Source organism: Zootermopsis nevadensis, unplaced genomic scaffold, assembly GCF_977971745.1.
Source record: "Zootermopsis nevadensis isolate Lab colony 2312 unplaced genomic scaffold, Znev_1.0 Znev_ptg000020l, whole genome shotgun sequence".
NCBI lineage: Eukaryota > Metazoa > Arthropoda > Insecta > Blattodea > Termopsidae > Zootermopsis > Zootermopsis nevadensis.
In genome coordinates, this window is record NW_028259152.1 from 17779617 (window position 1) to 17796436 (window position 16820).

The following is a 16820-nucleotide window of genomic DNA, read 5'->3' on the forward strand; positions in this document are numbered from 1 at the left end:
GAGACAATCCGTTTACGTCACAAGACGCAATAACCACGCAGACTCAGCAGGAATGACCTCCACGTGTGGCTGCCCCCACTCCAGGGATATTCTTCGCGAATCCACAGGGGAGTCGCGACCCACCGATTAAGAACTGTCAGAGCTGAGTGCAGGGCAGGGGGACGTGGCCGATACGAAATCGAGTCGACAGAACAGCGAGGACCTCAAGGGAATCCTCACGCGGTGAACTCTTAAAGAGAAATGGGGTTTAGACGACCGAACCATGGCAAGATAGCCAATACATTTGTAACGCAGGAAAGGTCTCTGCAAAAATTTAGTGTCGACCTGTTCGAATTTATCTTTCAGTTTCCGTTGTTTTTGTTCAATGTGTTGGAAGTCAGGAATGCTGGTCAGTCATCATCAAACAACAGGGTGGTAAGTCTGTCTACTGATCTTGTAACTCATCCGTAGTTCTACGCAGTTGCGGCTTGAGGAGATACAGAATTACGATGTAATACACGCCAACGTAAAGAGATCTGTTGAGATACTAGAGTTCTCACAGAAAAAAATTAGCGAAAACACAAATGCACAACATTGCAGTAAGTAATTCTGAAATGTTGTAGTGAGACTTGGAAAGAGCAGGAAACGGGGCACCGGAGGAAATACTTGAAAGCAGCACAAACGGGAATCCTCACGACCTCAGGTGCGAATTACAGGACCAACCGAGCGGACATCACAGAAAATGTATTCTTTCGAATATCAACAGTAACATGTAAGAACGAATGTAATACAAGGCAGGCAGGGGCTGGGACACAGAAGCCCGTCGAACAGAAAGGAGGCACGACAACGAAGAGGAAAGCGGAAGGAGGAAGTGTCCAGTGGAGACGCCGAGGCAGCCTTCAAAATTCATTCAATAATAAATTTATACGGGTGTCAAACCTGGGTCTCTCAGCTTGAGCGAATGACAGAGATCGAGGGCGTTTGAGAACAGCTGGACCTGACAGACGGGAAGATGGACGAAACCGAATAACGAGGAGCTTCAACGGTGTGCAAACTGAGGCCCGCTTTGTTCAACAAGTGGCAGGGATTATCTTCTGCAGGAACAACAAATAATCGAGCTGTTCCCGTAGATGGTCATTATTATTAATTACTGAATGTTTACGCTTTTCACCAAATATTAATGTTACTGCGATTAAATGAAGGTGTCCGTATAACCTGGAGGGGAAGATGAGAAACGCGGGCCAAATGTTTCTTACAAAATGCGAAGAAGAGAGAACTTGGGAGACCAAGAGATAGAATCCGAGCCAACGGTACAACCCATCCCGACGAAACGCGGCATAATCATGTGGATACTGCAGACGAAGTTCAGGCCGGAATATTTTTATGTTCCCTTATTCTACCTAAAAATCTAAAGGTTGAAAAATTATGAAAACATAATTTTACACGATGTTTAAGATCAAATCTTAGTTGGATGACGTAATAAAGAAGAATGAGATGGAAGGGCATGTAGCACGCATGGGGAGATGGACAGAAATTCGAACACAGTTTTATCCACAAAATTTGAAGCAAAAAGATCATCTGAGATAAGAAAGTGTACATGGGAGATATAATATTAAAATGGATGTTAAGAAACCGATCTGTGGAGTCGGCTTATCTTGTTCAGGCTGCGGTCCAGCGCTGGGCTTTGTGAACAGGGCAATTAACCCTGGGGTCCTCTGAAGGGAGTATCGGAGCGAATGGGGTACAATGCTGTGAACTCGCAAAGTTATGAAGGAACGGATATCAGTAATTATTAATCCTCTGCTACGTTACATAAGAAGTCAATCGATGACTATTCGTAAGAGGGAAGGGGGCAGAGGTCACGTGAGAAATTAAATGTTAATCTCTCTCGTGGGAAGCGAAATTATTAACTGCGCACTACCTGCTGCTGTGACCAGTGGACCAATTCTGACCAATTAACGAGCGTGACCTCCCACACGACAGAAATCCAATATCGGAGAAGCAATATCGAATTTTCTCCAGCGGAAATTAAAAATAATACGCATCCCCCCAGTTGCTGGGGCAGTTAACTGTAATTTAACAGCAATCGCATACGAACATTCAAAACACACAAACTTTAATTTCCATTAAATTGAGAAAAAAAACATCGAAAAAGTCAATGTACACCAACGAACAACTTCATGTTGAATGTTGTACAAAAAAATATTCAGGGCTTGTATTCCAACCACCAACGTTCACACTAATGTAACCTGCAGCTGTTTCTGTACAATTTAACGCGAGCTACTGACAACAAAGCGTAAAATAAACGCACAATGAAGAGGCTGTGTCCGTCCGCGATATTCTACGTATCTTAAAAACATGTAAAGTAATTTAGACTATATTTGATACTGATGGTGTGGACTGACAGACTCTGCTTTCCTTCCTGTGCCTTAACAGAGCTGAAAGTTATGACTGCGGTCATGAAACGGGAAGGAGCTGACTGCAACGTGGCGCAAATCCTCCGCCACAGCCCACGTGTGTGGGCTTGAGTCCTTTCTTTCAGTTCCCGCTGTTCGGTGTGATATTATTAAAATGGAGGTTATCACAGCTCAGCAGTTTGCCCGACTGGACACAGACTGTTGTTGTAAAGGTGGTGGCCCTGGTGTGAATTTTCGTTATTTTCCTCAGACCACGCATTAAAACGCTGTAATAGTACTACAAATACTCCACATACGCTGCATTCCATCTCCAATTCATCGTTCAACGCCATGTAACTCAAGCAGTTCGAAAAAAGCGTCGTTATGTAACTGGTAATTAAAAAAATTAGTCAACCCAAACCTACAAATCCTGTGAATTATGCTCCGTGGATCTTTTTCTCGGTGCATGCGCACTGCTGATTCATCTGATCTGAAAATTCTTACAGCAGTCTTACCAAATTGAAACCAAACACCGCGGATGTTCTGGATCGCCGCGATTTTGAACGAAGTGGCCAAGAGCACAGAGACTAGCAACGAGTTGGATGACCTGTGTTCAGTTCCCGGCAGTTGCTCATCCCCATTTGTTGCAATGGGAGGGAAATCTTGGAGCTTAACCTCCATTCCAGTCTGACGCCTACACGCGGGCGGGCAACGCTGTACTGATTCGGTAAGTAACTCGGATATTTCTTTACTACAGGAACAGCGGTCCCTTTCCGGGACTGAAGCAGCTCGTTGTTCGCCTGGTGTTGCTCTGTGCTCATGGCGTCCACATTTGGAATTTAATGACTCAAGTTCGCTCAACAGTTTACAGCGCAGTGCGATAAACTTTGCTCACATCTGAAACTTTCCGTGCCTTAATTTTATTCACAGGGACGAGGGGGGGTTTTAGGGGTGGATCTTATTAGGCAGCGCCACTGCTCACCCCCTTCCCCCTTCTCTCTTCGCACCTGCTTTTCTCTTCAATGCAATTTACGTTAGCGAATGACTAAATATGGAGGTTCAGCCAGAACAACACACGCAGAAAGTTGGTCTCCAATTTGGAGTTCACGCAGACATTGCCCTTCTGCATACCTCATTACCCTTGGTCTAATGTTAAAACAGATACATTCTGCTGTTAAACCAGTAAATTGTCGAATCTGCTTTTCCTATAGCATAAAAGCAAATATTTTAACTTATTCTGTTTCAATAGCACGCGGATTCTGTTTCCACGATTCAAGTTAGGAGACGATGTCACGAGACTAACAATAAAACATTAATGCTGTCGAATTAAGACGCGTGGGTCAAGGCGTTATGTTATTCTGACGATTGTCGTCATTTGAACACGCTTCTGCACGTCACTAACAGCTCTGCGTCAGTTTACGCGTCTGTATATACGCGATTTTTTTTTGCGAACATCCGCTACTTAATCCCATTCTCCGAGCATATAAACAGCTAATCTGTATCGATAACAGCTCCACGCACCTTTTCTACCGCCTCATAAAACAGCCTCCACAGTCTTCGACGCCTACCTCTGACATGTTTGCTCTAAAGAGATGTCCACTCACCTTCCTCTCGTGGTGACGCGGCGGTGCAGAAGGTCAGTAATATCACCGATAACAGGGTCACCAATGGCAGCCTCATTCCCGAACTATTTCACTGTGACGTCATCACTCGACCTGTAACACAACAAACCGTCCGTATGTCAAATCCAGTTTGTGCCCAGGAAGACATCGCCGTTTAGAAAAATGGCGAACACTACGTGTAAGACTTTGGATCAGAACTGTGTACGAACGTGCGCAAGGCCAAAGTCTGATGGCTTTGCGCCTTCGTTCTGTTCCTGTCAGGGGTGCACAGAACTGGGACTGTTTAGCGTTTGTGGTTCTCTCGATTCCAAAAAAATACAATGAAAATCTAATGGATATTATGTTAACAAATTAGGTGTGGGTCCTAATGTTGGTGCGAACGTCTGAGTTGCGACAGCGCATAGTTTTGTTATTCATTATCAAAGCAGAATTCTACTATGAGGACAGAGGCGACACATCCTTCCAAAACTGGTAATCACCTAGTAGGCTATTCCGTGTATTAGACGGACACGCACAGCAGCATTGCAATTCCACAAGGACGTCTTTCTTTAAAATGACAGAAAATGAGCTATAATGGCACTGCTCCTACTAAGATACACGCTGCAGAGATAAGACTGAATCAAAGAAGCCAGATACGAGGTGCGATCGGAAAGTTTCAAGACTGCGCGTATAAAAACCCGTACACTTATCTCAGGTATTAAATTCATCCATCACCCTCGAAGTAGTTCCCCTGGGAGTGAACACAACGATCCCAGCGCCGCTGTCAAGCCTGGAAGCATCCCTGGAAATCTTTCTTTGTCAGCCTGTCAAGCACCATCTGCGATTCTGCCTGAATCTCTTCTATCGTCTCAAATCTCCTTCCCTTTAGCTGAATTTTCATCTTTGGGAAGAGGAAGAAGTCACACGGAGCTAAGGAGGGTATGATAACTGGGATGTGAGGGCCTCACGACAATGCGTACGAAGATGTCTGCCTTCTGAGTTGTAGCGCCGTGTAGTCTAGTAGAAGTTCACCAGCCGTCCTGATGATGGAGGCAGCAAGGACCTCCGAAACGTTGGTGAACTTATACACAGCGCTACGATCCAGATGACAATAATCTTCGAACTCGAAGCCGTGAGAACGTCAAATCGTAAATGTACCTGCTTGTTTCTCAAACACCCTGCAATGAAAACCTTTAATACGTCGACCCCTAAGTGGCTTTTGTCAGATTTGAATTTCGTCCTGAGACTCACCGGTGACCCTAACCCTACGGAGGTAAAATGAAAGTGAGAAAAACATTAGCATAAGAACCGCGTGACAGTCGGTGGCTGTTGCGAACCTCGCGTGAGTTTCCTTTCCCCGCTGGTGTGTTACAAACACGATTTCACCCACGAAGACTGAGTCTACATAAAGACGACCCACCGGTGTGTCTCGCGGTACTCAGATCAATTCTCAGAAACACTGGGACCTATCGGGAGTGTCCCATAAGTCCAGGGCCACAGGAGAAGTCGATTATTTGACAGAATATGGAAAAACGTAACGAACGGAGACTACAAAATTATGAAACGAAAAGTAACACAAGATGAAACTCGCGTTAAAAAAAAACTTCTATACTTCATAAACTACGGTAACACAACCCAATTCTTTGATGCGTCAAATTACAATACATCAACACGGCAACGTTCTACTAAATTCAACAAAGCTGAGGGATATTTTACAACTTTTGGTGTTACTGAGGCGCGTCAAATCTGCGCTGCTCCGCATTTTTGAGGGGGAGGGGGTGCTGCCTGTAACACGCCTTCAGCTTACGAGCTTAAGTACTACGTATGACGAGTCTGTGAAACTCGGTTATAGAATGCATGGGCGCTGAGTGTAATTCAACGCGTTGCCATGACGACAGGGCCACGAAGCGAACTACACCAGGCCTTGAAGCAAAGAGGCGGGAATAAAGTTGAATTTTAAAAGCAATTCAACCAAATTTGTCGCCTGAAGGGAAAACTAGTTCTGCTAAAGTTAAGCTCTGAAAGATAATCCGAATTTTACTGGCGGTCGTCTTAGCATACGGGAGGTCCGGGTCCTAATCTCGGCTGGGACATGGCCTCTTCCTCAGTAATTCAACGCAGACGCTGGGAGTAACGATTGCCTGCTTATGCAGCCTTTAAAATTCATAATATTCTTTCCATTCTACAGAACTGGAGCTTTCGTTGTTCATGTAAGTACTGAAGACTCTCTCAGACAAATTAATCTACCATATTACAATAATACCTTTCAATACACCCACGTCGACCGGGAAAGAGTCCCCCTTTCACGTCATCCTACGAAAGTTTCACATAAATTTCTCATCTCTCATGCATGTTACATGACACATGTGCCATCACTTCACCTTAACTTGACAGCTTCAGTAAAATAATCCTGCTAAGATGGTGAATTATAAAGATCTTATGTACAATTTTTCTATCTTCCTGTTATTTGGTCTCTCTGAGGTCCGAATGTTCTCATCGGAACTCCGTTCTCAGAGCCTTAATCTGTGTTGTTCCTCATAAAAGCAATTTTCGTGTAGAGTTAAATCTTCAGATCCTATTATAGAAGACGAGACAACCAAAAAACTTTGTGAAATGTAACCTAGCAACCGTGCCCGGAATTTAATCTGCTCTTATTTAATGTAATAATACTGTAAGTTTATATAATATCTGAATAACTTATACAATATAATAATGTGAAAGACGTCATTAAATAAGCCACGAAATAATAATTTAGCCTTAAACGTAAATGATCAGCTGCTAATGTAAGCAGTTTTCATTCTGTCAAAGTTTGAGTGTCAGAATACGACCCGCATAAAATACGAACTCTGAAGCGAAAGCTAACCTAACCTAACCTAACCTAACCTAACCCTAACCTAACCTAACCTAACCTAACCTAACTTAACCTAACCTAACCTAACCTAACCTAACCTAACCTAACCCTAACCTAACCTAACCTAACCTAACCTAACTTAACCTAACCTAACGTAACCTAACATAACCTAACCTAACCTAACCTAACCTAACATCCGTACTTTGGGCTCCAATGCCGCTTCGTAGCTGCGGAGTAATTTTCAGCTCAGGCAGTAGAAGCGATGTTCTGTTTCACGCAGAAAAACCGAGCTCCGTTTGGTACTGAAACACGTCAAGAACAGAACTGAGATGCCATTGCCAGGTAATCGATTCGAAGCAGAAGTTGAGAAGTTGTGCTCAAATCGAATGGAATTGGGATTTTAGCCAAACTACACAACCTAATCCCCGAGACATTACGTCACAAGTGGCTCAGATGTGTTGTATGGATGTTGGATGAGGCCGGGGCGTTGGATCACTCAGGCGTTCTTTACATCCTCATTAAGTTAAAAACAACCAATAAGTTATATGACGGAGATCGTCCTGCGTGTTCTCGTCTTCACAAATGTAGAATGTAATAGCCCCCAGGACTCAGAAGTTACTCAGAGAAGTGGATCGCCCTGATGATGGAGGCAGCCAGAACCTTTGAAACGTCTGTAAACTTCAACCAGACTACACGGCGGAACAATACAAAAGACAGCCACCTTCATCTTCTAGGTTGCTGCACCGTGTAGTGTTTTGACAGTATCCCAACGATTCAGATAAATATACCGTCTCCATCATCAGGGTCGAAGTGGAGAATGATGGAATGCAGCTGGCTTACAGATGATTACATGGGATGAGGACCGGAAGGCGGATCCTCGTCTCGGCCAATAACAGATCAATTAATACGCGCTTCTCTTTTTTAGTCATGGCGAATCTTACATCCAGTCGGTCTTCCTTCGCAGACCGAAGACTTCCCCACTCTTCGCACAAGTACCCTCGAGCCGCCATCTCCCCGCACTGATTTTCGCTTTTCAAATCTGTTCCAGCACTTCAACGTACACCAGTAGTTTCGCCTTTGTGCGTATGAAAGACCTCAGTTCCAAATGCTATTAATTCATTTTGACAGCCGATCATTATGGGGTGCTTAAAATATTTGTTGCCTTCGTTCTATTGATGTGCTCTGAATATCCCCTTCTGTGCTGTTCGTAAGTTCGCAGGGCATGTAAGAGGATTAACAGCAGCGCGTTTCAAAACATTCATCACTGTACTCCAGTAAACAAATAAACTGAAAGCTGGTTATGAACAGAGAGGCATTGAAAATAAAAATTAACAGCCAAAACACAGTATAATTCTTCTCTTTTCAGAAATCTTACAAATCTTTCGAGCTCCGAATTATAAAATTTTTAATTTATGAACTAAACTCTGCTTTGTGTACGCGTCGACAGAACTGTGACGACATGTAAATTCCTATGTAGGCTATTCATAATGAATTCATACAGGTGAATAACAGCGGAAGCATTTCATGTATCTCCAATTCCTCCTCGAACAATTTGGAGGAGGTATGAAACGAGGGAGTCCCATGAAGTGGGTAACCAGCGCGTCCTTCTTTCTGTGGGATACGTCACTGGAAAACTTCCTTGAAGCGCATAAACGAGTATTAAGCCTCCGCACGTAAAACAGAGGAGTTTCGTTTTCGTAGGCACAGCGTAACTCCAGAAAACCATATTTTTTAATTCGCAATAAGTTGTAGCAAATAGGGCAGAAAGTAATGTAATTTAGACAAATTAAATTGTTCTTGTATAACTTGTGCATCACCGACCATTCACATTTAATGGTAAGAAGAGATAAATTTAAGGTGTCATTAATAACTGAAGAAACTAGTGAAGTGTTACGTATGGAGCAGAGACTTGGACACTCAGAAAGAAGGAACAGAAATACCTGGAGAGTTTTGAAATGTGGTGTTGGAGAAGAACAGAGAAGATCAGGTGGACGGATCGAGTGACCAACGAAGAAGTATTGAGGAGAGTCAACGAGCAAAGAAGCATTCTGCAGGCGATTACACGAAGGAAAGCTAACTGGCTGGGACATATTATGAGAAGGAATGGAATACTGAGTGATATCACCGAAGGCCAGGTTGAAGGAAAGCGAGGACTGGGAAGAAGGCGGATACAGCTAACCGACGATCTTAAACAAGGAAAGAAGATGACGTTCCAGGAGTTAAAACGAGAAGCTGAGAATAGGGAAAACTGGAGAGCTCTTTTTGGGCAGAGCAATGGACCTGTCGTAAGACAGAACACTTAATAATAATAATAATAATTAATAACTATTAATGCGAATGAACGAATCTGGAAAAAGTATCATTCCAAATCAGGGCACAATTTTCTGTGTTATATCCTCACTGACGACAAATCATCTCTCGCTCAAAAGACAAAGGCGTTAAACGAAACTCTGTCCCACAGGCTCGAAGGGTTTTCAACTGCAGGGGTTGAAGCGTCCGCATTTTAAAAAATAATTCGATGTTTTCCTCACCCTCACCTCACAAATCATTAATCACACGCAGACACAGAACAGTTTACAAAGACGACATCTCATCCCACACGGCGAATTTCGAGCGCTGTGACGTAATAATACAGGGACCAATAAGACACGCCCATTTATCGTCGTGTCTGAGCCAATTCAATAGCTCGTCGTCTATCATCTATCTACTGCCCTCTGCCCCTTCCGCCCTGCGTCACGACGACGACGCGGCTACCCGAGAACAAGGGCAAATCACACAGGTTAGTCCAATTTAATTGGGTGATATTCTCTTTCAAACAGAACAGTCGACACGATTTTTCCTTCCGGATCCACACCTCATATTACCTGTAATCACGAGCCACAGCGTCAATGTGAAGGCCTGTGGACTGGACAGCGTTTAACAAGAATCACTAACCAAACCGTGTAAGCTGAAATAAACATATTCCAGAGGCGTTCTTTACGAAATTTCATTTCTCTGTGGTCTCGGTGATCATTTATTGCATACAAATCAACTTATTCGTGTGGCAGACACGACATAACACACACGTCGACACATCGCCCTGATGATGGAGGCAGGAAGTACCTCTGAAAACTCGGTAAACTTCTACCAGACTACATGTAGAGTTACATTTCATAAGACAGCCATTTCAGTGTTCATTTCATTCGTACCTACTAACGTTAACTTACGATTGGCTGGTTCTGAGAAACTTCGTAAGGTTCCAATTCAGATAGACGTGGAGGAGTGGACATTATGTCCCCCTGGACGATGGGTTTTATCGCACGTTCGGAGCACAAACTGAAACTGTCACCCTTAACTTTCGTCTTGGATCCCCAGTTCAGCTCCTCCCAGCCTTGGGAATTGATTAGTTCGCAGATCGACAGGTAACATCACTCGCTCATGAGTGAGCCATCTTGTGCAGAGCACACATGAGGGCGCGTGTGTGTGGGGAGGGGAGGCCCTGGTGTAGAACGCCATGCAGACGTACGTCGGAGTGGGCATACATCGACACTAGACAGAGGAGACTGGTTAGCTACGTGCCCCGGTTGTATTACCCCCGATGAAGTAACATCGGTTGCCATTGGTCCGGACGCTGTGGAAAGGGATCAAATCGTGCCCTGTCAGTAATCAAACCCCGGTACGTCCAGACAGTTTACTGAGCCACCCGGATCATCTTCAGCCAACATGACTGTCGCAACGGATATACCTACAATCGATACCCGCTCAGTGGCTACAAGATGCAACATGAAAGTTTGAGGACGATCTCCCACTACGTCATAGAAATACGTAACAAAACTCCGAAGACAGCCCGCACTTGACAGCTGCTGGTCTGAATGTCCTCAGAGTCAGGTACAAATCAGTGCGTTATGCTTTGTACACGGCGACTTCAAAGTGCGTGCAGTGACGCTATTCGTGCCGGGGCTGTGACGCAAATTTACAACGCCACGCCTTTATACTGTGAGCAGTAAGAGTTTGGGCTGCTAATTGATGTTGGTGGAACGTTGATTAGTAGCCCAGGAATGGTTAATTAGTTATTTGGGCGGCGAGCGGAGAGAGTTGGTCAAAGCAATGAATTAAACCCACTGTTGTTTACGAATTGCAATTGTGAACGGAGTTCAAAGAGATTTTCATTAGAATATTCATACGATACTTTTTCATCTGCGTATTTGAATCAATACCAGTTCAGTTACACGTTCCGTAGCGTTGATGTTTCTAAAGGTCCTTTCATTTACTGAAACCTCTGAAAATAATCCGGACATTCAAATGCACGGACACCCGTGGGCGTTTGCACTTCTGGTGACTAACTGGTTTAAATCTGCATTAGACAGTGTTAATTATATAAATACGTATATTACGTATTTATTTATAATGATGTTTTTCACGTGTCAAATATCAACTATTCGTTGTTAAATTCAACATCCATAAAACATTACATCTGTAATCTACAGTTACACAAAGTAACACAAATATTTTGCAAAGCTCAATCAGAAGTGCTCTTGGAACTACATAAAATTACAAACACTATACCGACGACATAATTATTCTTATATTTCTAGATGTCTGTTACATCATTAACAAACGAATAAACACGTTCGTCACATACAATTCGACATTAAACAATCTACCTTCCAACAAACAAGGCTTCCCTGAGTCGTGTGGCAACGAATCAAGATGGCTACTGTAAGGAATGATTTTTCAGCAACAGAAGAAGCCTCGCCCTCTGACACTACTTAACGTTTTCACAGCTGTTCATAGTGTCATGATCCAGTAAGGTACATCACAATATCCACGGATTCTGTGCTTGTGGTACATTTTCCGATGTGAGAAGAGTCACATTTCGAAGAATGACATAACCTACTAATAAAAGCATTGTTGCCTACACAACAAACCGTGTAAACAACCACAAAAACAAAACTGAAGCTTCAACATAACCTTTAATTCAATCTGTGTCGTCACACATCACTGGAATAATTACAAATTACGATTTCAAACATCTGAAGTCCGGTACACACGACCACTCGGTAGGAAAGCCGCCATTACACTACACTTCAAATATCGTTCGGACATTCGATTAATATCGATAATCAAAATACTACGTGACCCAAAGATGCAAAGAACATTCAGTCTCCCATTTCGATTATCGATTGAATACACCTCTCGTTTCTGAAAACAAATGAATTTTGCTACATTAAACCTCGACATTATCATCACTGCCAACCACTGATTACGATGTCAAGTTAAATCCTCAACAGCTTGTTTCTCTGGTATTTTCACATTGAATACATTTCGATTGACGAAAATATCTAATCTTTCCTTTACAATGCAGTACAACTATAAATGAATTTATCTGCTTAATTAACCCCTTAAAGCCTACTGGTACGTATCTGTCCCACCAGCTCGACAGTCTAATGTTTCATACAATTCTCAATGTAAACAGCTGTTTCCATAAACACATTCAATAAACTGATCTTCGTACTGCAGAAATGTTGAGTTGTCTTTGCATTAAGGGCTGAAATATTAATATTAAATACTAACAATAAGGCTGTCCAAGTAAATATGTTCAAGCTAGGCTTCTCAGTTTCTTTCATCATATTACAAGGATTTCAATAAGCATCCACTTCAGGACTCGTTCTGCCACTTTAAAGGATTAATTACCTCAGCCTTTCATCACGAGCTCCAGAAAAAGTGCAAATTCAAATATAAAAGCAAATAATCAAGACATATTAAGATTAAAATATTATTAAGATGTTTCACGTTTTTAACTTTATACAAACAAAGAGCAGTAACCTTTTCGTCACAGCTGCAAATCCGTTCAGGCTTCTCCATGACTTCAAGTTTCTGTTTCGCCGCGACGTTAAGAAACTGCAGAGGTGATATTTTATTTTCCTTCGTCTTTTCTTTCTACACCTCCCCCCCCCCCCAAAAAAAAAAAAAATAAAGGTGGGAGAATCTTGAGCTTAACGACTTCGTTAAGCTGACGAACGCCTCAAGGTGCAGCTTATCCTGTCTGAGTCCCACTGAGACCGAGTCACGTGACGGAGCGTGCCAGGATGACGTCTTGCGTCCTTTGTTTGTAGCGTACGAAACACGAGATGACAGATAAATTAAAATACAAGAGATTAAATGTGTAACAGAGCAGAGCCATTCATTGATTAAAAACTAACAGGAGGTTAAAATTACGAGGAAGGATCAAAAGTTTATCTGAAGGGAGAAAAAATCAGATTTTCGGAGAAAACTCAACATCGAGATCTTCGCCACAGGGTGAACCTACAGTCCTGCATCTCTCAAAGCTGCCTGTTCTGTATTTCACAAGCGGACACATAAGAGTGAATTCAACACATCAGCATGCATAATCATAATCATAACTAGACGTTTATATGTCACGGCGTCACTGTCAGACTGCAGCATGTGAAAAATTCTGCCCTTCCCCCCCCCCCCAACTTTTACGCACGAATATACAATTTGTGATAAAATGCTCATTTAAAAGTTTTCCATAAGATGGCCCGTGAAATTTAAACAGTTTATTGAAAGTCTTCACTCATAAAAGTGTATTTACATTTAGATCTAACCTTATTATAGCTGAAATCTTTACGATTAAGAGAGCAGGGAGAAGAACGACATTGCATCTTACGAGGCTGAATCCTTAAATCCAGGACTTGAGACAAAGACTGGGGTGGATAAAATATAAATTTTATAGCTGTAGAAATGGCATCCATTTGGAGAAAATCCAGCGTAATACATTATCTCGAAAGTAGATCGTATTCATACCAGTTTCATACGGAAATTCTTACTCCAGAATGGATTACTACAGTAAAGCACACACGAAAAACCAGCAGACATCATCTGGACTCGAGTGTCTCTACTCCAAACCATAGACGAGTTTGGGCACAATTCTAAAGCAGCATAATTTGTAGTTACTATAACGAGGCCCAAGTTAGTAGTCTACCTCTATAAATATCAAAATAATTCGCTGTTTTGATAAATTTAAGTGAAGGGCTTATATAATTTTAATGAAGCTAAGCATCTGTTTATATTAGAATAACTTAGGCACTGAACATCTTTAGTCGTATTCCTGTGTCTGCAAAATACAAAAATTAGAGAAACCAAATTTTGTGTGAATCTGCTGCAGGCTTTATTATGTAGAAATTATATTTGTGTTAATTTCTCAGACTGAAAAGTGCTCGGTCAACTTCTGTCTGGACGATACGATGTACCTGCATAAAGCACGAGGAAATGGTAAATGCATACATAATTTGAGTCGGAAAACTTGAAGACAGCAGACCAAATGTTACACACAGACCGTACTCATTTGGACAGGACAAAGAATGAAGATAGAGGCTTATGTTCAAGTCACAATCCTCCGTCGTTCCGTTTGCTTTGCAAGAACCAAAAGTAACTCCGATATTTTGCATCTTAAGTGAACCTCAAACATGGTCTCTTGCTTTAAGAGAAAACCAGAGACTAGGGGAGTTTCGAAAAAAATGTACTGAGGAAAAACATGGACCCAGAACAGAGAGAGAAAACAAAGAGGGAGGACACAAATGCATACTCAGAGATTTTTATTCCAAGCGACTGTTACTATAATTCACAATTTTTTGTTGCAAGGGAGTGACATGCACCAAGCGCAACGTACTCCAGGTGCCTAGGTCAGTTTTCCCCAACCTTTTTGTGCCCACGGGCACATTTGAGAGTTTATGAGATCGTGGCGGGCACCAACCAATTAACAAAGCCAAATTTTCTTTTCTCTGGACAAATAAGATATGGACACCAAATAATACGCAAAACAACACGACGTTTAATGATACAAGAAACCACTCAATCAAAAATACGTACTTATATAAGTAAAATTATTATTACTCAAGTGGGAAGTTAGTGTGATGTTTGGCGCTGTATTTCATCGGCCAGTTTTTCAAATTTGGGAGTGTAGGATGATGTTGCTGCTCGCAAACAATCGTCAAGATCTGCGCTTTGATATTATAATGTTCGTGGTTGAACGGCCTTCATTATTCAGTATAACCTCTTTCCGTATCAACGCGGGCACCCAAAAGAAAAGTCTTGGCGGGCGCCATGGGGACCACTGGTCTAATCGAACTGGCGAATCCGCCGCGGATGACGAAGAGCTGTTATCCCGGTCTTTACCCGGTTGTCTCTGGTATTCGCGTTCAGTTTTTCCAGTGGATTAACCTCGCAGCACAAAGCTTAGCGATTCAACTGGGACGAGGCGAACAATAACCGAAACTCGTGGCACCGCCGACAGGGCATTTCAACATCGACACTCAGCGAATGTTTTGTGCGGTGTGACTGGACCATTCGCGATGGATCAACTTTTCATAGGTGCCTAAATTACCTGACGAAAGAATTGCTGCCTCTAATGAAGGATTTACCTCTGGAGAGAGGGCGCGGGATCTTCTGTCAGCGTGATGGGGCGACTCCAAATTCACGTCAAGTCACGGCTTACTTGAATCAGTGTTACGAAAATAGTTGGATTGGTCGTCTTGGCCCAACGCGGCCGCCAAGATCTCCGGACCTAACCCCGCTTCATATCCTTTCACGTGGGCTGTAATGGGGGAGATAGCCTCGGGACCAAAACACAGAGGAGATAAAATTCACTCCTGCTTCTCCTTGCATATGAGAACACAATGAAATCAACTCTTGTTTGGAACGAGCAAGGCTCTGCATTTAAGACAGTGGTGGACAATATGAACAGTTGTACAAGGCGCCTCATAAAATGTAGCAATAACTAATGTGATTAATTAATTTATTATTCCTTGCATATACGTTAAATCCGAAATAACTCCACAGTGGTTGGAATATGGGGAGAGGGTTGCATAAATATAATTTACTCATCGTGTAAGGTACCGGTTCTGAACACCCTGTATATGACAAAGTGACACTGCACAGCGCAACATTTTTGTGCTTTTCCCGATAACTATAAAGTGGAGAGAATCTGGCACAGAAAAGTTTTGCTATTAATTTCTAATTCTCGCTGATCTCGCGCCATCAAAAGCAAAGTTGTCGTCTCACGTTCTTCCGAGAGCGAGTTGTTGGAGGTAGAGGATCTGCGGGCGCATATTTCACCACAGCCCTTCAGCAAAGAACGTAGTCCGTCCAAAGCTGAGACAAGCGAACCCTCGTGTTTTATGCGAGTGCTCCGTAGAGTTTCGAGACGCAGATACGGGGGCGGGAGAGAACTGTGCCGTCACGCATTGTGCGACTTTGTGAAGAACCCTTGAACAGAGCAACGCGAGCACTCGTCCTTCATCACGGACTGTGTCAAAAACTTTCTTACGCTCTGAGTCATTCACATCCTTGACATTCAGTTGTGCGTGATGAGGAACATGAGACAGAGGTCGAGTAAGAATACGTAGAACGAAGGGACAGAAGACTAGAGGTCAGTGAATATACAGCAGTCATTCTGGCTTCTTTGCAGCAAAAATAATTGGACCTGGACCAATATGGGATCAATATACTTCGCCCTATGATCAGCGAAGTTGAACATGAGACCAACGACCTGGGACCATGCTCAAGCAACCCTGAGACAAGGTCTGATAACCCTCGACCTGGGATATGCAATATCTGACCGATCATCAATGGGCATTGTCTTACGAATAATTATGCTGAGATCGGAAACACGGTAAGAGTCTTTCACCAAAGCGGAAAGTAAGCAATTTGACACCAGTATCTGTGTGAGAGGCAATAACTTATTTACCCTGGAAGCGAGATAAATTGAAGAATATCTCTCCGGATCGTCCGTGTCGAACGTAAGTTTTAAATTAAAACGTCCGAGAAAACAGCAGCACATCAAGCAGACTCTAGCTCCATTAATTCCCATTCTGGGGTCACAATTTGATTCGTACGAGAAAAAAACTGAAATCTGGAATTACGCGGCCTAGTGCGTTTGAAGGCCCTAAAAACTGGAACAACGCAGAAATCGACACGGTGCTGTACATCCCTCACCAAAGAACCAGACGCTGA

The 16820-nt window shown here is 42.8% G+C and overlaps 1 protein-coding gene across 3 annotated transcripts in view; it reads right to left on the reverse strand.

Moving 5' to 3' along the window:
* LOC110834354 (uncharacterized) overlaps positions 1 to 16820 on the reverse strand; it is a 127120-nt gene that overhangs the window by 26190 nt on the left and 84110 nt on the right. For all 3 annotated transcript variants that reach the window (XM_087352054.1, XM_087352052.1, XM_087352053.1), the window contains one exon: positions 3980 to 4090. In XM_087352054.1, coding sequence (XP_087208180.1) covers positions 3980 to 4055 — 76 coding nt within the window. In that variant the 5' untranslated portion in view covers positions 4056 to 4090. The remainder of the gene's footprint in view (positions 1 to 3979; positions 4091 to 16820) is intronic.